The sequence below is a fragment of the Eleutherodactylus coqui genome, chromosome 1 (assembly GCF_035609145.1).
Source record: "Eleutherodactylus coqui strain aEleCoq1 chromosome 1, aEleCoq1.hap1, whole genome shotgun sequence".
NCBI lineage: Eukaryota > Metazoa > Chordata > Amphibia > Anura > Eleutherodactylidae > Eleutherodactylus > Eleutherodactylus coqui.
Window position 1 is genome coordinate 353,257,539 of NC_089837.1, and position 23,868 is coordinate 353,281,406.

The 23,868-nt window shown below is 39.7% G+C and overlaps 1 protein-coding gene across 5 annotated transcripts in view; it reads right to left on the reverse strand.

Annotated features, from left to right (window-relative positions):
* GTF2I (general transcription factor IIi) overlaps positions 1-23,868 on the reverse strand; it is a 90,168-nt gene that overhangs the window by 60,273 nt on the left and 6,027 nt on the right. For 4 of the 5 annotated variants that reach the window (XM_066577086.1, XM_066577077.1, XM_066577069.1 and 1 more), the window contains exons 3-11: positions 21,240-21,378; positions 19,676-19,795; positions 15,588-15,771; positions 14,894-14,922; positions 14,692-14,734; positions 10,962-11,005; positions 9,023-9,103; positions 7,201-7,254; positions 3,578-3,682 (exon numbers count right to left, since the gene is read on the reverse strand). In XM_066577086.1, coding sequence (XP_066433183.1) covers positions 3,578-3,682; positions 7,201-7,254; positions 9,023-9,103; positions 10,962-11,005; positions 14,692-14,734; positions 14,894-14,922; positions 15,588-15,771; positions 19,676-19,795; positions 21,240-21,378 — 799 coding nt within the window. Of the gene's footprint in view, positions 1-3,577; positions 3,683-7,200; positions 7,255-9,022; positions 9,104-10,961; positions 11,006-11,396; positions 12,996-14,691; positions 14,735-14,893; positions 14,923-15,587; positions 15,772-19,675; positions 19,796-21,239; positions 21,379-23,868 lie in introns of those variants that run through there. The other variant, XM_066577094.1, reaches the window with a different exon arrangement.

The window sequence follows — 23,868 nt, forward strand, 5'->3', positions numbered from 1 at the left end:
TAATCAGACTTTTTTTATGTTTATGGTTTGAAAATCCATTTAAAGCATCAAAGGTACTTTTTTAAAACTAATCTGTCATTCGGCTATGCTCCCCCATAAACAGGAGAATAGTATGGCGAGAAGTTTCCTCTCCTATTAGCCAAAAGAGCACAATAATTACTAGAAACAGCGAATTCGGGTCATAGTCGTCCTGTGTACATGTGGCGACCGACAGAATTGATGTGTTATAATGAAGAGAAATCGTCCCCAGCAGCACACATAAGTTCCCAATTAGGGCAGGACCACAGAAATGCAATAGCCGTGGCGGACCATGAACAAAGTCCACAAAGTCAAACCAAAATAAAGTAGCACGGCAGCATAAGTAGGTGCAAAAAGTTTTAAAAATTTTATTCTCCCATAGCAAAAAATGGCAGCTACGTTTCGACCCATTGGTCTTGAGAAAGACCAATAGGTCAAAATGTAGCTGCCATTTTTTGCTATAGGAGAAGATAAGTTTTTTTACATTTTGCACCTACTTATGCTGCCCTGCTACTTTATTTTAGAATTAATTGATGTGTTATTTCACCCTTTTTCTCGTCAAAAATAATAACAGTTATATAATACATTGTATATACCCTAAAATGGTACCAATAAGAACTACAGCTCGCTCTGCAATGAACAAGCAATCATATAGCTCTGTAGGCATTTTAGGCAGTTTTTCCTTCTGCAGACTCTATTTGTAATTGTGAATTTCTTCTGAGCTGGTAGGTGTAGACTAGCTGCTATGAGGTCTTTATACACACACAGAAGAGGAGATCGTGTTCCCCATCTCTTTGTAAGGACACAAAACAACAGCAGCCTGGAGGACATAAATCCTCCATGACAACACTTGGGTGAGATAAAACACTTACCAAATCCTCCAGCAGCAGCAGCAGCGTTTGTGTGTGTGTGTGTGTGTGTGTGTGTGTGTCGCTCTCTCTCACACTACAGCTACTTTATCCCCTCCCTTCACCTCTCTAGAGATCTCTATAGGCAACAGCTCTAATAATACAAACTTTAGAAGTAAACCGTATGATCAGAGAAGAAGGGACTTACAAGTGCAGAAAAGCATTTTTCTCTAGCACAATATATATGACATAGTTTCCTAGATTAGCTTGTATTATTGATTTATGCAAAGTTTAAATGACAATGTCTATTTAAAGGGGACCTGTCACCTGCAAATAGCACCATAAATGTATCCTTAAACTCACCTGCTCTCATTATTCGATGCTGTCACCCGGTGAAGTCTGTGCACCACACAAAAAGATCGGACTCCTTTGAGATTGCGGTGCATGCACACTCTTATGTAAGTCTATGGGAGAGCATGCACATGGAAATCTGAAAAGATTTAAATTTTTGTGCACCCTGCGAACTTCACCAGGATCTGGAGAGCGGGTGAGTATAAAATTACATGAAGCAGCTCCCAGTCAGCTCCCTGGACAGCAACATAAAACTTAGTTTATGGTGCTATTCACAGGTGATAGGTTCTCTTTAGGGCCACATGCACACGGGCGGATTGGAATTGCGGAATCCGGAGCGGGTGACCGCCTACGGATTCTGCAGTGAATACCGCCCATAGTATGCAATGCAAAAGTGACACTTCGTGCACACGAGAAAAAAACAATTGCGGTTTCTGCTCACGGATTTCAAAAAGAAAAAAAAAATCGTGGCATGATCCATTTTTCTGTAGATTCCTCACGGATGGCTTCCACTGAAGTCAATGGAAGCCGTCTGACCTGCAGCCCGTCCGCAATTTCAACTGCAGACGGGCAGCAGATTCCGCAGGAAGAGCAGGAGTTAAAATAAAAATCTGCGTCAAGATGTGCAGACCATCCGCCGTACAGAAATGAAGAGGAAAATCCTGGTACGCACGGATGCCGGCTGGGCACAGGATCGGATTCCGCTGCAGGCTCTCGCATGCGGAATCCGGCCCGCCCATCTGCATGTGACCTAAAACTCAGAAAGAGCTTACTGCCCTGGTTTAGACATCTTTCAGACAAGCGCTGTTTTTGCGCATTAGAGGCGCGTGAAAAAAGCGCTTCTGTAAGAAGCAATGATTTCCTATAGGAGCGTTCACATGAGAGAATTTTAGGCGCATTAAATTAGATCACCAAACAATGATAGGACATTCCACTGCAAGGCCAAATCTATGTCCGTGGTGCGCGAAAAGATAGGACCTGATCTATCTTTGGTGCATGCTTTCCATAGACTCCTATGGGAGCTGGATAACACGCACTTCGGATTGTGTGAACAGGCTAATTCGAATAGCTGGAATTAACCCGTTCACACAATCTTTAGCGCAGTATAGCTAGGATCTTTTCACGCGCCTATACTGCGCTTAAACAGCACTTGTGTGAACGAGGCCTTAGAGACAGTTTAGCTGCTACATTATCTAATGGGTTAAAAGGTCAGGAACAGCGATTTCCCTGATCTCAATCAATGTGCATCAGTCAATCATGGCTGGCCTCCCACTGATGACAGTGTCACCAGGACCTAATGTATGTCAAGATGCAAGAAATACCTTCTGCTGGCAGCGTACATGTAAACCAAAATGCATAAAGGAGGTAATAGAATACTATTAACAGAATGGCTGCTATTACTATTCAATGAAAAGCCATCAGAACCCCCCACTGCTTCATTCAAAGCATAGGGGATGGTTGGATTACATAATCTGTCTGTATTCTATGAATGAAGTTCTCATTGCAGATGGTTTAACCCATTCAGCGGCGGGTTTCTTACCACCCTGTCAAACGTACCAGGGCAGGTTTTTAAATGGGCCAATCATTTAATTTCAACTAATTTTGCAGTCTCGTTCCAAGAGCCATGACTTTTTCATTTTTACATTTACACGGCCATATGAGGGCTTGTTTTTTGCAGGACAAGTTGTAATTTTTAATGGCATCATTTTTGGGTATATATAATGTATTGCATAACTTTGGTAAAAAAAATTGTAGGGAGATTGGGGGGAAAAAAATTCTGCCATTAGTTTTTTTGATTTCATTTTTATGGCGTTCAGCGTGCAGAATAAATAATGTGATATCATTATTCTCTGAGTCACACGATTCCGGCGATACCAAGTTTATACAGTTTTTAGGTTTTGCTATTTTTGTACATTTAAAACATTTTTTTTCTTAAAGGTTTGCTTTTGTGTCGCCACATTCCAAGAGCCGTATTCATTTTATTTTTCCACTGCCAGAGCTCTAGAAGGCCTTGTTTTTTTGAAGGATGAACTCTAGTCTTCATTTATCTGTTTTTTAGGAACATGTAAAATTTTGATCACTTTTCAGGGCTATATCACTATGGGCAGTGGAGCTCGTCCTGCAAAAATTCCGGATGTGCCACTGAAGGGGTTAACTGACATGGGAATAGCATTTAGAACAGCTTATGAGAACACAGACTGTAATATAAGCTGCTGATGGAACCTAATTTTCCTACAGTGTTGCACACTTATAATCAGACTGTAATTAGTTCTATTGCTGTTCAGTAAATTTTTATATATTTTTTCTAATCCTACTGATTTTCCACAATAAGAACTTTATATATAATGGACACACCTTACCAAAATTGAATTCTCTTGTTTTCCTTTTGCATTGCACAGATTGCTCAATTCTTGGCTGAATTTCTGTGCACTTCGGCTTCTTATGTGCTGGCTCATACTCCTTCTCTGAAAAAAATAAATTAAACATAAAAATGAACCGTAAATCTAAACCATATACACAACAGAATAAAACAGCCATTTAAGTTCATACCACGTTTCAACTCTTGTCCCTAGGTTCCGTCACAAGTTTCCAGCTGTATAGCCGAAAAAAATCATCCAGACAGAAGCCTGCATGGAACCATTTATTTACTAAAACGGAAATCAATAAAGTTTCCATTTGATGTGGGTTACATTGGTGTTTGGCATTTGTGTCAGGGAGACCTGCATAGAAGAACATGATATTCTCTCGAGCACAAATGAACGGAAACCTGTTCAAACTGAGACCTTATTGTTCCCTTTTTGAGCAATGGAATCTATAGTTCCATGTAGTATTCCGCCTGGATGTTGTTTTAGAAAATCCAGATGGAAACCTGTTATGAACGCGGGGATGGAGGCCTAAATGTGGTGTGAACAGGACCTAAGGTTCATAGCACATATGTGCAGAGAGCTTAAACCAAATGAAAAACATTTGCAGATGAATACAAGGCAACCATATATACACTACAGCTCATTAATTTCAATACACCACCTACATTGCTGACTTTTCAGAAATCAGCAAAATATAGTTTATGATGGATATGGCTCTATGTAGGCAAATAAATAAGTCCTGTGATCACTGCTAAGGCCTTAGTCACACGGGCGTTTTTCACGCGATTTGCGCATCGCATGACGGATGCGCATGCGCAAATCGTGTGACCGGCGCCGAAAAATCGGCCGAAAAAAAAACAAAAAAAAATCGGCCGAAAAAAAAACAAAAAAAAAAAAATAAAAAAAAAATTCATGAATTCATGAATGGGTGTGACTGAGATCAGCCTCTGATTGGCTCAGCCTGAGCCAATCAGGGGCAAGCCTGAGTCCCACCCCCTTCACACCCACTGCAGGACGGCCGCGGGGATCTCAGGCTGTCGGGAGCAGGTGAGTACATCCTTTTTTTTTATTTTTTCACTTTTCTGGATGCATTGCAGGGAAGGGGTTATATATTTAACCCCTTCCCGACAATTCATCCCGCGCACGCCGGCAGCCCATTGCTTTCAATGGAGTCGGCTGTATTGCCGGCTCCATTGAATTCAATGGGCAAACATCATTCTTCTCTGCCACAGCTGTTACAGCTGTGGCAGAGAAGAATGATTTGTCTTCTATATGTTCTCAATGGGGTCGGCGCTGCTGCCGCCGGCCCCATTGAGCGCATATACAGAAGAGAACAGGAATCGCAGATCGCAGATAGGTGCGATCTGCGATTTCTGTTCTATAATTTATCGGACGAGCGCATAAAAAGCGCTCATGTGTCCGATACCATTGCAAAGCAATGGTTTTAAAAAAATCGCCGGACGCATGCGCATGCGCAAATCGCGGCAATAAACGCCCGTGTGACTGAGCCCTAAGGGTGGATACTGTGATTAAAAAAATGTAAGGAAATCAAGGCTCAAGTACAAAGTAGGTTTATTTGGCTTATTCGTGGTATATTGAAATGAATGAACTACAGTGTAGGTTATAATATACTTTGTAAACTGCAATACTTTAGTATAATTTAACCCCTTAATGACGCAGTCCCTTTTTTCCCCCCATTTTCGTCCCCCGCCCCTTTAAAAAATCGTAACTTTATTTATCCATCGAGGTCGCTGTATGTGAGGGCTTGTCTTTTGCGGGACTAGTTGTATTTTTTAATGGTGCTGTTTAATGTACAATATAATGTACTGAAAAACTTTTAAAAATTCTAAGTGGAGTAAAATGAAAAAAAAAAAAGCAACATTCTGCCATCTTTCAGTGCGTCTTGTTTATACAGCACAGAAACTGCCACAAAAATGACATAATAACTTTATTCTATCAGTTAGTATGATTACTACGACACCAAACTTCTATAGTTTTTTTTTGCTGTATTACTTTTATTTTTTTTCAAGGCATTTCATTTTTTTAAATTATTTTATGCCGCCATCTTCTGCACGCAATAGCTTTTGTATTTTGCCGTCGACAAAGTTGTGCGAGGGCTCATTTTCTGCTGGATGTCCTGTAGTTTACATTAGTACCAATTCGGAAAACATACGACTTTTTGATTGGTTTTTATTGCATTTTTTCTAGGGGGTGATGTAAAGTTTTATTACTTTTTTTTTTTTTTACAATTAGTAAAGCTTTATTGATCTTATTTTGACTTTTTTTTTAGCACCCCTGGGGGACCACAACATGCGATGATTTGATCGCTCCCTATGACATAATGCTATAGTCTACTGCGATTCGACAGGCAGTCTATCAGGCCACCCCACTGGAATGGCTTGATAGGCAGCCTGCTAAGGCAGCCCTGGGACCCTTCAGAAGGACCATAGCTGCCATGACACCTGTATGGCTCCCTGAGATCTGATGCGGGAGGGGCCGTACGGGACCCCTTGAACATCGTTCGGGGCATTTACAAGGTTAATAGCCGCGATTGGCAACACAGCCGATTACCGCTATTGCCCGCGGGTGCGCTGTGATAAACAGCTGACACCCACTCTGTATGAAGAGAGGTCGCACCGTGATCTCTCTTCATCCATACCCCGACGCTCCAGGATGTTAAAGAAGAGAAGGAACAAAGGTAATGATTTGACAGTTAAACAGATTACAAATTTGCAATCCAGTTCTCTTCTGCATATGTATATTCCAGTATGCAGGAGAGAGGTATGGTGTCAGAGCGCTCTCCTGCATACTGTAATAGACATATATAATAAATATATATGTACATACATAATATACATATTAACTCACATTTTATTTTCAAAAAATTGCAATAAAATCATCATTACGGGTCATTTTTATGTGCTTCTGTTGAGTAATTCCAAGGAATTCACAAAGTACTTTCCCATTCAAAATAAATAAGATCTGGGGAGTGTGCGGGTGGCAGGGGACTTAGGTTGGAAAAGGTTAAGAGGAAAATATGTCTTCATGTAGTAAACCGCTAATTCTTAGGCTGTGTTCAGACTTGTGCTAGTTCTTTTCCATCAGGTTGAAACTGCTTTTTAATGACAGCAATAATGTAGTATTCTGTGCTATTCTATCAGGGCAAAAGAAAAAAATGGATAACTAACAGACATATTATACGGCAATGGAGTTATAATAAAATACCCTTACAGCTTATAACAGATTTGTCATATCAGCCCTGCATCGTGAAAGAACAGTAGCCATAATACCAATATGAACTGAGCGAACACACAGGGGCAAAATCCATAGAAGAAACCAGTAAAATCTGCATGTTTTATTAAATGGGTATGCATGCTGGATTTGTTAGGAATTATCCTGATAGTTTGTTTTACCAATTTCATTGTAATGAGGGAAATATCCAGGTGGCATTCCATAGGAAGTCCACAACACATAAAATGCTGCAAAAGGGAGTTAGAAAATTACATAAAGAAAATCTGCATCAAATCCTCAGTATGTGAACCCAGCCAGTGACCAACCGTATCATGTATCTGAATTTATAGTTTGATATTTTATGTCTTTTATGTCAATTCTCTAACCTCCACCGTGATCCACTTCTGCTCCTGCATTAGACTCTTCCCCATAAGCATGTCCTTAAAGAAAACATAGAATACTTAACATTATATGAGTGCATGGTTGTTCACAATTTGCTATTTTTATTTTCTTCTCTGATCTGGGATTAGGTTACGACAGGAATTGTTAGCAGTGTAAAGTAACTTATATATAGCCACCTCTCCCGCCTCCCCGCTGTGTCCCCTGACAGCAGTTCTGTGTTTCCTGTGTTGTTTACAGTCTGCAGCAGCCTGTGTACTGAATGTCATAACGATGATAGAGCTTAATACTTACTTAGTTGCCAAGTTGTCCAATTGGTTGCAGCAGCCTGTGACGACCCGTACACAGGCTGCTGCAGCCTGTAGAGATTATATCAGGGAGGAGACAGGAACTGCAGCGCTGGACACAGGAGGGAGCATGGAGAGGGGAGTATAAATTCGTTCGCTATTTTTACAGAAGAGGAGCCTCTTTATATAAAATTTTAGTAAGTCAGAAAAACCCTTTAACTGTTAAAAAAAAAATGCACATAAGTGTCTCCAGGGAATACTCTTATGCTGTTAATAAAGTTAACTGCAAAAGATACACCACACAGAAGAGACAGGGAGAAGAATATAAAAGCTGCTTCTCCACAGACACCTACAGGCATTATGATGCAGCAGGTAGTAATAATGTATACGTTCTTCTGAATAAATTACTATTCACCTATTAAATACCTGATCAGGGTCAGCTGACATGTTTGGTGGGTCACATGAATGACGGTACAACATTACTATGAACTGACTGGTCAATGCACTATACTATTCTATTGTGAAGATTAGGGGAGACTGTACCTCTATTGGGATTATGGAAACATCACAGCCTGCTTGGCTGTTTCCATATCTCCTGACTACCCTCGGATCTTACTATACAAATGATGCATAGATATATGTAGGTTTTTAAAAAAAAATTCTGCAAAACCACATTGATGACTTGATCCGCATAAACTGCAGCATCTGAGGGGTTTAACAGCATATAGGAGTGATTAGATAAGCAATTTGACTAGAAAATGAATACCATCCCCAAGTAGATCTGATCTGGTCAGAACAGAGATCACATGACAATCTGAGGAAAAAAAGGCTAGGAGATTCATAAAGAAAGAACTAACTAACAAGATAAGACTAAGTGAGATATATATTATATATAACCAGGATAGCTACATAGTGAATGAATATTAAAAAAATAAAAATTACCGGAGCGGCCATTCGGCCATTCTAAGTCTGTTTATTCTGAAACGCTACTGCGTTTCAGCCGAGAGTCCTTTAACATGGATCGAAACGAACAAAACATGACACAGATGTTTGCTTTAAAATTTAGTAAGTTTACACACGCAGATAATGGTTTACATTTTTTTGGCATTGGCTTGGTCTTTGAGGGAACTGTGCTAGTAAATGGGAACATCTGTACGATTGCATTTACACGGAACAACTTGTGAACGACTGAACAATGATTTTTATGTCTGCATGAAATGAACGACGAATGATAGGTTAGCAAATTATGGTTCAATATTCAAAAAGTTGTTGGATTGTGCAAATCCACACAATAATTGTTCAGCGCAAGTATGGCCAGCGAGTGAACGATAACAATCGTTCCATGTAAAAGGACCGTGACACATACACAAGGGCATTGCGCATACCTTTTCCAGGTTCATGCTGTCCGTGCTTCAGGCAGAATGAACCTGGTGCTAGGTGCCCTTTAACTCGCTATTTGTCAAGTTAAACTTTGATACTTCTGTACATGAAAAAATATATGGAGAAACTTAAACATGATTACCTTGGAATCTGAATTGATAGTAATCCTGGTCATCAGCCTCTTGTTTTATTGTCACCGTTGTTGACTCAAATGAACTTTCTCCTATTACAAACATACATGATTTTTCTCTTAGGGTTGTTTCACACACACAGCAGTTTTAGTGAACAGCACTATAGTTTTTGATGCAGTCTTTCTGAGACAAGCAAGACGTGGATCCATCATGAAAAAGTATAAATGAATCCTTCTTTTATATTTCTCATTGCTTTATAATACAATTTTCTTGTTTTTGCTAAAAAAAAACCTGCTACCCAATTGTTTGTTCTTTTCAAAATAGGTTTCCTTCAGATACCTTTTTTGTGGCTGTTTGGCCTTGGAAAAACACAGTAATTTTCATGTTATTTAGATGACATTTTGGTTGTAAACATATTTTTGACATTTTTTCACACTCCATTTTTATCCTATAAAAAAGCCTGAAAAAAGGCCACACCTACAGAAGGCTGCATTTTGGAAAAAAAGAACAAAAGTGTAAAAACGCAACAAAAAAAGCCCCCAAAAAACTCACTTTTTATAGTGTGCTTCATAGTTTTCTATGCACTTACATCAAACATCTGACCACAGTAATAGGTTTGAAAGCACACTTAAAGTAATACAGATATAGCAAACCTTAACTCCAACATTTACAGAGTCTGTACCAAAATTAAAAGTTATCCCCATGCTTTGGATAGTGAATAACTTTCAGATTGGTGGGGACCTGGTCCCTGGCACCGCTGCTCCATTCATTTCAATGGGCTACCAGAGCTAGCTAATCACTTAAACTTGGATATCTCCAGGGGCGCTCATGTGTAACCACTGCTTGATTGATTTATTGGACACTATGGACACCTGTTCTTGGGACTGGTGGAGGTCCTAGCGGTGGACCCCACTGATCTGAAACTTATCTCCTATCCTGAGGATGTAGGATAACTTTAAATTCTGGTACTTTAATGTGTTTTGACAAGTTAAAATTTAATTAACTTTTCAGATGACTTTTTGGAATAAACAAACAGTCATGCTTGCACATGAGGAATAATACTGTTTCTGCCCATTATAGGACTTGTATTTTACATGTATCACCATTTTTCCTTCTTCAGGGTGTATCTCTGATTTTCAGTTTTCTAAAACTGGAGGGAAGAGCTTTTAAAACACTGTGAACAGGGAACTGGAGATTCTGCTCCCTAACATACTGTAACACACACATGCAGACACAACATAATTATGTAGGAAAGTAGAGATGTGATGTCAGTAGCTACAAGACAGTAAACAATCACTTACTATTAGTTCCAGGCATGTCTCTATGAGTCTCTCTCCACCCCACCCCGCTCCCCTTCACCCCTGCCCTCCTCTCAGTAAACTTTTATGGGCAGCATTACTAATCACACTCCTTCATTTCTAGTCTGTTACTAGAGATGGGCATCACCTGATAACAGGCAGTGGACAGCAAATTTAAAGGAAGGGAGCCCCCAAGTGGCTAGCACTTTATAGTGTTTTTTCAGCACAAAAAAACTAATTTTAGGTAAACAAAGTAAATTGCGCTTTTGCTATTTATCACATTGGATATCACGTTGTTTGAAGAGTCAATGATCATTTAACTACGATGTACTATAATATAGTAAATCCAGTTATCATAATCTGTAAGTCATATTCATGATTGCTACATTTGTACATAACTGTATTTATAGCTATCAATACAGAACTGTACAGAAAAAAATGATGGGAGAAAGGAGTCATAAAATGTTCATCTGTTAAAATATTGTTCCAATGTTAAAGAGGATCAGTTATGTCCATCTGTGACTGGAAGCTCCTGCACAACCTGCATACGTCAGCAACGGTTCAGACCTTCTACAAAGATGTGATCTAAGCAAATCAATGACATCTAATCATTTGATGATGTAAGAGGAAAGGTTATATGAAGGTAACATACCAGAATCATCACCTGGTTCTGCTTTCACTTGGACTGGATAGTAGCTTTAATGTGACAAAACAAAAAAAAAAAAGTTTCAGAAAAGATTCTTCATCAATGTCTTAATGTGTTTTAAAGATAATTAGCAATCATGAAACTTTTACATAATAAGTATATTCCATGTAAGTTAGCAGAGGCGTAAAATAATGTTCGTTTTGGTATCTTTTAAACATGGATAACTGTAGGAAAGTGATGAATATTCATCTAATCCAGTTTGAGCCATTAATATATGAGCAGAGAGTAAAGAAAATAGTCCACCATGTTCATTAAACTTCAACGTTCTGACCAATGTTGACTTTACTCAGACTCCAATTTCACTCTCCAGTCTGAGCTTCAGATGAGACATGGAGAAACAAACACACGATATCTAGCGAGTTTCCAGTTTATGAAACTTACTTGGCAACTCTATCCTGGCGGTCAGGATGTCGAGGGAACATATGGCATCCTTTATATTTGTGCACATGTACTGTTCTATTTATTAGGACCTGTGCATAAAAGTTGTTGCACATTCTCTATGCTTGTTTATAATGTACTTTATTTCCACTGTGAAAATTAATAAAATATTTGTTTTAAAAAAAAACAAAAAACTTGTAGGACATGATATAGTTGCCTCACCAACCTTTCCGTCCTGCACAGAGATGGGTTTCCTCACATGATCTGAAGACTGGATGGGAGAGTATGGCGGCCTGCAGACGGGCGGGTCAGATCCGGCGGCGAGTATTCTCGCCGCAGGACCCGACCCGAACGCCTGCAGGGACCAGCGCGTACTCACCCGCGCCCGCCGGCTGTTTGATATGCCGGCCTGCCGGGCAGCCGGCGCATGCGCAGACCGGAGCCGGCAGCGGGTGAGTGACATTTCTGTGCGGGGCTCGCAGAAAAAGAGCATGCCGCGATTTGTTTGCCGCGCGATATTTCGCGCAGCCAAATCGCAGTTAACGCAATCCTATGCAGGCTTCCAGCAGCGGAAATTCCGCTTATGTGCAGGCGGCCTAACTTTAAGTATGCTTTAGAAATTGCCTGTGCATATTATTATACTGTATACAGACATAGCAATAATGGCATATAGAAATATACCATTACTATACAGTTATATGGATGGGTTTACACGGGGCCGCCATTTTGCAGCGGTTTTTCAGTTGAGGTTTTGCCACAGAACTGCTACTGCAGCAAAAGCACTTTAAAGGATATTTCTGTCTTGCGGATTTTGGTTGCTTTTTTTCCCGCAGCACTTTTTACTTTTCAAGCGTATTTTAGTGCGGATTCTGCTGCATCCATGGAGGTCTATGGACAAAAAAGCGCTGCGTAAAAGTCTAAAGAATTAACATGCTGTGTCTTCAAAAACTGTGCCGCAGCTGCGTCAGTGCAGAAAATTCCGTCCTGTGAGAACAGCTTTATGCCCAACCACATTTGCACTGCAAACGCAAAAGTTTTGCCGTCATGCGAATATGCAACGGTAAACCGCAGCAAATCCGCCCCATGTGAACCCAGTCTAAGTGTAGTCCCATAATTAAAAAGTGTTAAAAATAAATAGGGATAAGGGAAATAAACATAAAATGCAGCTTTTAATGATTTCATTTATTGAAGAATAATAAATAAATAATTTTTTTAGTCAAAATCTATATCCATGTGAAGTCTATATCCATCTGGCCATTCTACCTTTGCAGAATTGTTTTATTTAGCTATATTAAGAGGGGTTTTGAGCATAAACTGCCCGTTTTAGGTCTTGCCACAGCACCTCAATGGGATTCAACTCAGCCACTCTAAAAGCTTAAAGTGGTGTCCACCTTCTACCATTTTTATTTAGTTATAGAACAGGAAATCATACAATTTTCTAATATACATGTATTTAAAATTCTGCTCACATACCTTTTCTTAGGCTAGGTTTATACTACCATTATTTGTTACCATTGTTTGGTTCCATCCTTGGAGCAGAACAACAGAAAGCTTGGAGTTCTGGGTCCGGCAAATGCTGGACCGGACGACACTGAACAGCCCCTATTGACTATAATGAGGTCCAAAATCAAAATATAATTGACTTTTCAACGAGAAAGTGTGATGTGAAAACACCAATAACGTGTGTGCGCAAGCTCTGGATGCAGATATAAGTCTGATGCATGGCCCAAGGCCCAGCTTTCAAGATGGCTAGTGAAGGAACTGGGTGGCCAGTGAATGAAAAGGAAAAGCACACCTTCATCTTCAGTGACCCCTGTCCATGAACCCATAATCTTAGTTTATGGTGCTCATAGGGCCTGACGAGTTCCCTTTATAGCACGATTTTGGGGCACATACATTGAAAAATGTTTTATTACATTTTTATGAGAGTGGACTAAGAAAAAAAAACAAAAAAACCCCCAACAATTATGTTTCTGGCGCTTTACTTTTACGGTGTTCAATGCCAGGTATAAAGCACATAACTTTATTCTGCAAATGTGTACAATTCCAAATCTATATAGTTTGGAATAATGCTTTACTAGTTCTGTACATTAAAAACACTTTACTTTTCCTTCTTGTTTTTTTAGATTCTGAGAGCCATAACTTATTTATTTTTCTATCGACAGAGTTGTGTCGGCTATTTTTGTGGGTTGAGTTCATGTTGTCAAGCATTCATTTTAGTTTCAATTTTTAAGCCACGATAATTAAAAAACAACTCTGACAGTTTTTTTTTTCTTGCCGTTCGCTGTGTAGGCTAAGGACCATAATAACTTTGTTAGGGTCATTATGGGCATTGCAAATAACGTGTACTTTTTATAGGGGTTGCCCGCTTTTTACTGCTATTTACAATTTTTAATTTATTTAGTTATAGAACAGGAAATCATACAATTTTCTAATCTATATGTAGTTAAAATTCTGTTCATATCACTTTCGTATACCAGTGCAGTAATCCCTATCTGCACAGTAGAATGGTATAGTCCATGGGCTAGACTGTCCATAATAATGGCCATTAGTCATGTGACTCAGCAGACATATCATGTGACCTCTGCTGTTCAACTCTCACTGATCAAGTATCTGATAGATGAATAGTAGTATGTGAGCATATCATGTCTATCAGTATCTTTGGAGAGGCAGCTCTTATATTCTTCTCCTTCTTTTCGCTTTGTGGTGTTTATTTCAGCTGACTTCATTAACAGTAACATGACAACATCACCTGGAGACAGTTGTGTAGTTTTTTTTTTTGAGCACTTAACCTATTAGATACCTGATCAGTGGGTTGAACACCAGAGGTCACATGACATGTTTAGTGGGTCAGATGACTGACAGCCATTTCTATGGACAGCCCAGTCCATGAGCAGATAGGGACCACTGTATTGATACAAGAAAAGGGATATGAGCAGAATTTTATATACCAATATATAAAAAATTGTATGATTTCCTATTCTATAGCTAAATAAATTAAAATCTTTAAAAAGCAGTAGAAAGCAGACAACCCCTTTAATAATTTGCCCCTTTCTGTCTATAGTTTAATACTTATAAACATTTTATGAAACATTTTTTTAGCTCCACTAGGGGGCTTTACCATGCGATCTCTTGATCAAGCAGTTCTGTATACTATGGTCGCAGGGGTCCATTGGGGGTGATGTAGAGAGAATTGATTATGAGAAGGGGTCAAAACCAAAAAGCTAAATAAGCAATGAAAAGTATTTTGTTTCAGTATTACAAGATACACAATAATCTTTAATGAAGTTAGAAGTACCTCTTGGATGAAAAGCTTTCTGTTTCTGTAGTATCTCCTTCATCTACAACAGATTACAAGCAAATTACTCAAATTCTGATGGCTTATTGATATTAATATAAACTGAGGTCACAAAAAATTACGGTCATGGAAATCACAGCACAAGGAATATGGGGATTAAAGAAAGAAAGAAGTTCCCGTCAGTTTCCAGTCAAGCACTTACTTCTTGAGTCTTTCATATCAAAAAAGGGCCTGAGGGAAAAAAAATAAAAAAATTTCAATAAATATCAAATATATTTGTTAGCACTGCACAGGCTTAGGCTGTTCCCTATAATCACAGTGATTAGACATGGTCAGGATCAAAGTTGAATACATTTAGCCTTTGTTAGGCTCTGTTCACATAGCATTTTAGGAAAGCATCTTAAAAGCACTTGGCATTTTCTGCCTAGGAAATACCGTAGGGAACGGGACTGGATTACATTTACATATATTGGCCTTTGAGGCTTCAAATAAGCGATCAATACCCAAGAAATGTGTTAAAAAGCTAGAGGCAATAGCACTCATTTCTTCAGAATCCCATCCCTTAAAACATAACATCTGGGATACCAGAGAATATCAACTAGGGTTTGGGACAGCAGATGTGCCATCCACCTTTGCTAATTGTAGTGCTTCAAGTTTAATACGGGCTTGTTTTTTACCCAAAATTAAGTCCTGGGAAATACCATTTATTTTACAGAAAAATCGTTGCAATGCCAAATCACTGGGGAGTTATACAGAAGATACAGTAACGGCAATATCCACGCCATTTTGACCAGATTCCTTTACAGATATTTTAGTGTATTATTAGTGTATAGTGAGTATTGTAATTTGCCAACCTTTTTTTGCTCATTAGTAGCAGTAAGACAAGAAGTGCTTACCTATTTATAGTAAAAGATATGCTGGACTTGTTATCCAAAATCTGCTGCATAGTGTGAATGTCATATTTTGATGGATTTTTAATTGCTACATCATTAGGGAGGCCACAAAGCATGACAGCAGTGGGGTCTCTAACCATCTGATCATAGGGAACAGGTACTGGAGTTGGTTTTCCTAATGCTTTACCTGATTTAAAAAAAAAAAAAAAAAAAAAGAACGAACAACATATGACTAGAATGCATATATAAACAACTATATGTGTGACTGTTCAAATGTTCCACATTTTTCTTTATTGCGGGGAATCAGTACACAAACTGACCACATACGTATCTATACAACTTTTATTGACATACAAATGTATGTGCAGTGTAATCCTCCTAGTGGTAACTGTAGGCCTCCACATTTATTTCATTTAAAAGAGTTGTCCCAATTTTTAAACCTTAAGCCCCATTTACACGGGACGATTACCTCTCAAAATTCGCTCAAACGATGTTCTTTGAGCGATAATTGTTGCATGTAAATGCTACCATCATTAGCTTTTCGACCGAATGATGATTTTATGTTGATTAGCAGGGACCGCACCTATGATTCTCCATGGGAGCGCTGATAACATTGTTTTCAGCAGCAATCCCAAGGTAGAACAAAGGGGCTGTATGCAGATAACAGACCACCTGCTGTTCTCTGCAGACAGTGAAGGGAGACTCATTTACATGCAAATGAAGCTAATAAGCTACTAATGGGCATTAGTGCCCATTAGCAGCTTATGCAAAATGATCACTCAAACTGTCATTCTCCCTATCTTTTGTATTAATTTTGAGTGATTATCTTTGCGTGTAAATGGGGCTTAATCCTCTGTCTACAGGTTAAGGGGATGAGTGTCTGATTGGTGGTAGTGATAACATGCACATGTTATCTATGTCCAAGAGATGTGTACGGTTCTGCAGTTTATCCCCAATGAAGGTTATGAAGGTTGAACAGAAATACTATACAAAGCGAAGTGTGGTGCTGTATTTGGAAAATAGCAGACCTTTTTTTCTTATTCTGGACAACCCATTTAATAGCAGCAGACGGTCCTACAGGGACACTCTCAAGAAGAAAAAGGCAACATTTGCATAGAACAGCAGGAGCTATTGCATCAGACAAGGCAGTCATTTTGCCAATGCAGTTTTTAGCAGTAAATCACAGGTTGGAGCTCTTCGCTATAAAGCACTGGTTCCTTATTCCCTAAGCCCAGAACCTCAGGAGACTGGATCAACACAGGAGGATAGACAGGCTGGACTAGATGGACATTGTCTTCATTCAGCCTTACATACTATGTTACTATGTTACTATGTAAGCACAGGGCTGCAATCAATACAGAAATGATCATAAATTACATAGGAAAATTAAAACAAATGAACAAATGCAATAAATAGGTAAGTTAGTGCATGTAAGTGTTAACTGGAGAGCCAATATGCACCACATGCTACGTGCTGCTCCCCATTGACCTGTCAAACCTTTTACCAGAAAATCTATAATGAAAGACACAATTTCTTGTAACAAAACAGCAATGAATATGATTACACTAGTTATCAAAAATGAAAAAAAAAATCAAGCACCTAGAAGGAGTTGTTGGAATCAGAGGAAACTTTCTGTGTGATTGTAACATTGATATAAGTAAGTGATTACAGTATCAGAGCAAAAGGATAATTTATTGTCCAAAACTGCCCCCTTGAAGGGAGGCTCTAATACCATGTTGGGCCGCCTCTAGCTTGGATGTAAGATGTGATACGGGCGGGCATGGAGGCTCTAGTACCCTGTTGTACTGCGTCTCGCTTGGATGCAAGATGTGATACAGGTGGGCATGGAGGCTTTAGTACCCCGTTGTACTGCCTCTAGCTTGGACGTAAGATGTGATACAGGAGGACATGGAAAAATACATGTGCAGCATATAGGCCAACATTTGCTGTAACTGAGCCTCTAGATCCTGCACACTGATAGGCTGTCGAGTTGGCGTCCGAGATGGTCCCATACATGTTCTATTGGCGATACGTCTGATGAACGGGCAGCCAAAGAAGTCTGGCAATGTTGTGGAAGCATTCCTGTGACACCCTAGCTGTATGTTGCCGGGCATTATCCTGCTGGGAAATGCCTCGTGGAAGCCGCCATGAGAGGAACACATGTGGCTGCAGGATGTCCTGAACATATCACTGAGCTGTCATTGTCCCTTATACCACTACTAGGGGTGACCGACTCCCGTATGAGAGATGGTGGGGGTGTGTGGGGGTGTAAAAGGCAGTACTTGTAATGGGCGCTGTTAGACTAAATGTGCTTCAGGCAGGCGCCTGGGAAATGGTTCTGACACACTCAGGGGCCTGTAACAATGGTGCGTCTCTCTCTGGATGGCGGACAACAAAACAGTTGGAGTTGCTCATGCTTGTCAGACGATCTTCTCTACTGATGGTCTGTCGTGGGCGTCCTAAGCCTGGTTGTCTTATGTGCATTTCCTCATGCATCCATTGGTCACAACATCTCCTGACAGTCTGGTTAGAACGGCCCAGGTGGCGGGCAATTCGTCTATACAACCAGACAGCTTTGCGGATTCCAATAATGTGCCTCCTCTGAAGCTATGGTAACTGTGTGAAATCTCTTCAATTGCATCGTAGAGTCGTCTAGTGGTCAACAAGCTCTACACATGCAGAAAAAGAGGTCCATTACACACAAGTAGCCTCTGAGAAATTTTAAAAGCCAAGGGTGGAAACACTTTTAGAGCCTGCGGTGACAAGATTGTTCATCTAATCACCACAACTCTAAATCATTTGTATATCTGCCTGATATGTAACTGCATGCTGGGTTTTGCAGCAGAACAACAACTCCTTCTAGGCGCCTGATTTTTTTTTTCAAAAAGAGTGTAGATTATATGATAAAGATAGTTTAGTCAATAATAAGAAAAACTATTTTAACGGAATGCTTGCTAAAGTGTACAATCAAAAGAAGGGCAAAGGTGTCCATATAGGTTTGTTCAGCCGACAGCTATATTCCCTGGTTCCACTATACACATGAACACTCAGCTCTGTTGAGCATTCATGTGTTTTACATAGGCAAAGTGGTAAGCTACAGCCAGACAGTTTTGGTGGTGGCTTATCTCCAGGCATAAGGAAAAAGGAAGTGACACTGAAGTTCAGTGCACCGGATCCTTCTTTTCCCCAGCATCATAAGTCAAGGTAAGATGGAGAGAGGCCCTCATACGCATATGGAAGTTGTCTGGCCACAACTAAACACTGATATGTATGAAAGCCTTAAAGCGGTTGTTACATTTCAGGGTTTCCTGGCTGAGATGAGTAACCTGCGGCTGATGTTGGGGAAACAGCTGAAGCAATGCCCTTACGCCATTTCAATAACTACCATTGAAGTGAAAGAGTGTTATGGAAACAGCGCAGCATCGCGTGCTACACTGTTTCAGTGTACCACAAGTTACAAAATCAGTATAGCATGCTGTGCTACGCTGTTTTTGTGACTCCCTTGCACTTGAATGAGAATTAAGGAAACTAAGCCTTCTGCCTTGGCTATTTCTGCAACACCTGGCGAGTTGGTAGGAAAACCAGCTGCAAGTTACTCATCTTAGCCAGGAAAAGCTAAGATGGAAAAACTCCTTTAACCCCTTTAGTGGCACGCCCGGAAAATCTCCAGGGCTTGCTGCACTGACCATGCAGTTAAATCCCAGATTTCCGTGGACAGCGCTAGTGCTGAAATGTGCAGAGCACTGAGCTGTCATCTGAAATCTTCCGGGGTTTTTACTTGCATTGTTGACTCATTTAAAAAAAAAAAAAATCGGCCCTGTGAGGCATGACATGGTAATAATAAACCTGCCACCGAAGGGGTTAAGAGAGTGCCTTGACCAGAATTTGTCAGTCACTTCTCACCAACTTGGATATTGAAGAATACAAATAGGCCAATAACAACTACATGACTGTTCTCTGTAAAAATAACAGTATTTTTTAATTTCCGATATTATAAGGAAATTAAGAACAAGGGTTAAGCTAAATGGAGTTGCAGTTAAAAATATACATAAGATAGATTATGTTAATGAGCACAATAAAATGCATTGTACCATAGCAACAACAGAACAGATCTTCAACACATTTTCGAAGTAATTCAGTCTCTGCACAGTTTGTTGCTAATCTAAGTGTCTTCATTACGGGTTCTGAAATGCAATTTTCATCCAAATTACCTGCAAGAAACCCAAAGACAAGCAATACTCAATTTATACAATATGCATTAGATTAGTACAGCAAACAAGAAATTTTGAAAAGCCTTATGAAGCTCCATCAGCTCTTCTCCTCTTCAGGCCTCCTTTCACTTGAGGCACTGAAAAATAAATGTCTAATCCAACTTTCTACAGATATATGCAAATCAAGTACTGGCTCATGTATTTTCCTTCCAACGTATGTGCATCCCTGGACTGTTCCCTCGATTACCTATTCCTCATTGTACAGTGTTACCCATCATCATCATACTACTCATAGTTAACCAAATATATTGAAGTCAGATTTGACTTGTACGTGAGGATGATGCAAAAAATGCGGCTTATATTTACCATTATTAACATCAACACTATAGAATCAGCTTACAAAGTCCTTATGTGCTGGAACAGGATCCTTGTGTGATTAAAACATATAGTTTCCAGGTACCCAGCCAACTGCTTTAGGGTTTGTCCCTTCAAGTGCAATTTGCTACAACTACAGTTAACCAACCTATGGGTGTCATGATTATGGTCAGAAACGCTATCCTCACTCCTTAGGGAGAGCGCCGTATAGGTGCTCTCCCTAAAGAAAAAAGACCCCATTCTTAGGCCTCTCACTAGCAAAGCCAGACTCTTACTATACACTGATGAAGGGCAAATACCCTGAAACAGCTGTTTGTAAATGGAATCTGACTTTGCTTTTAATTCCCAGTCATTGTTACAAGGCTTGTATAAAGAGTCTAACTTTGGCTTAAAGGAATGCTGCCTTTCAATAGGTGACACTGTGGAGGTATTATTCCCTTTCCCTTATTTGCAGGATTATGGTCTCCCGTATAGGATTGTCCCGTGACTTGTTTCATACATTCCCCCTCCCTTTTTTTCTTCTTTCTCTTTTTTTTCTTATTGTTTTCATACTCCCTCTTCTATTGTAACATGGTTTGACTTTTCGTTACAATGTGAAGCACAGCATAATCATAACACCGTACTTCTGAAGTATCTATGGTTACCCAGGTTATCTAGCTTTGTAAAGAAGAGCCGCTATGTCCTCAGGTTAGCAGGACCGCTGCGTAGCTATGCAACTGTGGTCCTGCTGACTGTATTGCAGTTTTTCCACATCGAACTATGTTAGATTTGGCTCCTGACGCTTTGCATCTGTCAAGTGTGCATTCTCTGTCACTCATTCTCAATGGATGACATTAAATTTAATTGACATTGAGCAGTGTAGACTGCCCAATTGACAGACTCAAAGCAAAGCCTTGCAACTGGCCCCACTAGCCCGAGGAAATGACAGGTCCTCTTTAATACGATGAAGCTCATATTTTGACTTCACTTTGTTTGTTCTATTGAAAATTCAATACATTTCTTTACATTATTAAGCACTAATGTCATTGAAATCTCCATCCAACCACATTTAAAGTTCCAAAATACTCACAATACTGTATGAAATCTTTCTGGAGATCCTTCCTAGAATCAAAGAAGGCTTTTCCTCTTCTGCTACCAACTATCAAAACTTCTGAATCATATACAGCAATGCATGCTACTTCTGCTTTCACCTTGGCAAACTGCTTGCACTACAGATAAAAATACCAAGATTCACATTATAAGTGGAAAAGTATAGAAAATGTTACCGACACAGAAACATCAACAATAGAATTTTCTTATGTTGTACATATATCCACAGTAGGAAAAATACTTCAATGTAGAGTATATCAAGTATTTGACTGTATGTAACTTTGCTTTCCTTAAGCCTCGTTCACATGAGCGTGATCTACACACTGCTACAGCAGCATGTAAACCATGCTGCTGACATGCTGGAATTCTGCGGTGAACGAGCTGCTTCATGCTCCGCAGAGCAGCCCGTTCACATGTCTGTGCTGTGAGCAGAGTGCTGCCGCGGCTCCCATAGGAGCCTGTGGTCAGCACTATGGACAACGCCGCAGTACGGAGCTGACAGGCGAGTCGACAGATTCTGTGCTGCTAAAAAAAGCTCTGTGTGAGCGTTTCCATAGCAACCTATTGGTTGCTATAGAATCGTGATTTGCACGCTGCTGTAGCAGCGTGTAAACCACGTTTCTCTGAACGAGGCCTTACAGATCTTAATTTGTGTCAATAGTGTACAAAATACCTGACAAACCTCTGTATGCCTTCAATTTAATATGGAGGCAACTATTAGTTATTGTATTATGGAGCCATTAATACTGTAATATAATGTTGCATGAAATACTACAAGGGGCCTTTCAAAAGAGTAGAATTAGCCCACAAGATACACTGCAACACACAGTAAATTCTGGTCAAAAATCTGCAGGGCTACCCATGGATTTTGATACGGAATTGAAAGTACCTTAACCCCTTAAGAATCAAGCGCAGTAAATATACGGTGCTTGATTCTGGGCTTTAATCCCTGCCGATAGCAAAAATACAGCGCGGGATTAAACCCTCTGCTTCTGCAATCAAGCAGGAGCAGGTCAGGTTCACAGCTGAGAACCTAGAGGACAAGAGAGAAACATTCTTTCCTTTCCCGGGGACATCGCGCTCAATGAGCACAATGTAAAAGTGGAAGTATTACTTTCACTACGCGAGCTGGCGATCACGTAAACGCTGGGTGTTCCCCGTCCCAGCAGAGCTGCAGGGTTGCAGCAGAGCCTTATTAGCTCTGCCAGTTACTATTGTCACTACAATACTAATTGAGGCTAATATGGATGCCCCAGCTACAGTGAAAAAGTGTAAAATAAAATAAAATTAAAAAAAAAATCATGTAATGACCCCCAGGGGTTTTATATGACATCATGGGGGTCATAGATGTTAAAAAAATAGTTACAAAAATAAGTTTAAAAAATTACAGAATAAAATAAAAATATATACATAAGAAAGAAAATGACTCATAGATGACGCCAACCAAAACCGTTGCCATATGCGCCATGTAATCCAAAACTATACATATAATATATCTAAAATTATTGTCCTAAACAAAATGAGGAATCCATTGCCATACTTTATTTTAGCATAAATATTCAAATTTAAAAAAAACAACTATAAATGTTAAAAAAAACATTTTTTTAACATTTTACTCCTAATAAAACAAAAAAAAAAACGCAAAAAACCTCAGTGACAAAAAGATGTAAAAAATAGCCTTACATGTAACAGGGAAAAAAGCGCAACAAAACAAAAAAAAAAAATAGGGCAGTAAAACCACCACATGAGTGAAATCTCTAAAAAGTGATTGGTACGAAACAGCCTGGTCCTTACGGGGTTAAATCGGTCACAACTCCATATTAAAATCTGCAGTTAGGCTGCTTTTACACCTGCGTTAGGTCTCAGTTCAGGGTTCCCGTCTCTGCTCTGTTTTTGACGCGAGAAACTGAAATATAACGAAAAAAAATGGATCCGTCTTTTTTCTCATTGATTTCAATGGGATTCCAAAAAGATGAAAAGCAAACGTTTAGACAGCAGCCAGTCCCTGGGAAAGTTTTATCTTTTATTCTTTATTCGAAAGTACAACGCCAATTTTACTGTAAAATGCCCCTGTCCGAAGGTATTCGTGGGTAAAACTGTACAAGAATTACAACGACACATATCAAAGAACCAGAGCCAACACCCCAGTATAAGCACCGTTATTAGTATTGATCTGGTGTTTGATACTGTATCTGACTGTCTGGAAGACACTTCACTTATCCCTATATATACAGAGAAGTCTTCGTATTCTTGATTATTTCTAAGTATAGTTTTTTCTTCATTGTGAATGTCTGGCCTGAACTGGTACTCGTGCAATGTAACAATGTTACCTGATACACCCAATGTCTATCGGACATGTGCCGGCACTACTCAATTAGTGGAGTAATTTCAATTGGTGGACTGGGCAGTCCACCAATAGTGGTAAGCACAGAAAATGTCTCCTTATTGCGTGAAACTATGTATGTGATCCCATTGGCTATCGGATCGCTTGTCCCGGCTATATGCCATTTAAGAGCTGTCATTGCTGCGATGCTCTTTTTATAGCCCATTCTTTCCCCTGATGGCACCTAGTTAGGCAAAGCATGTGTATACATGGGGGATTGTGTCCG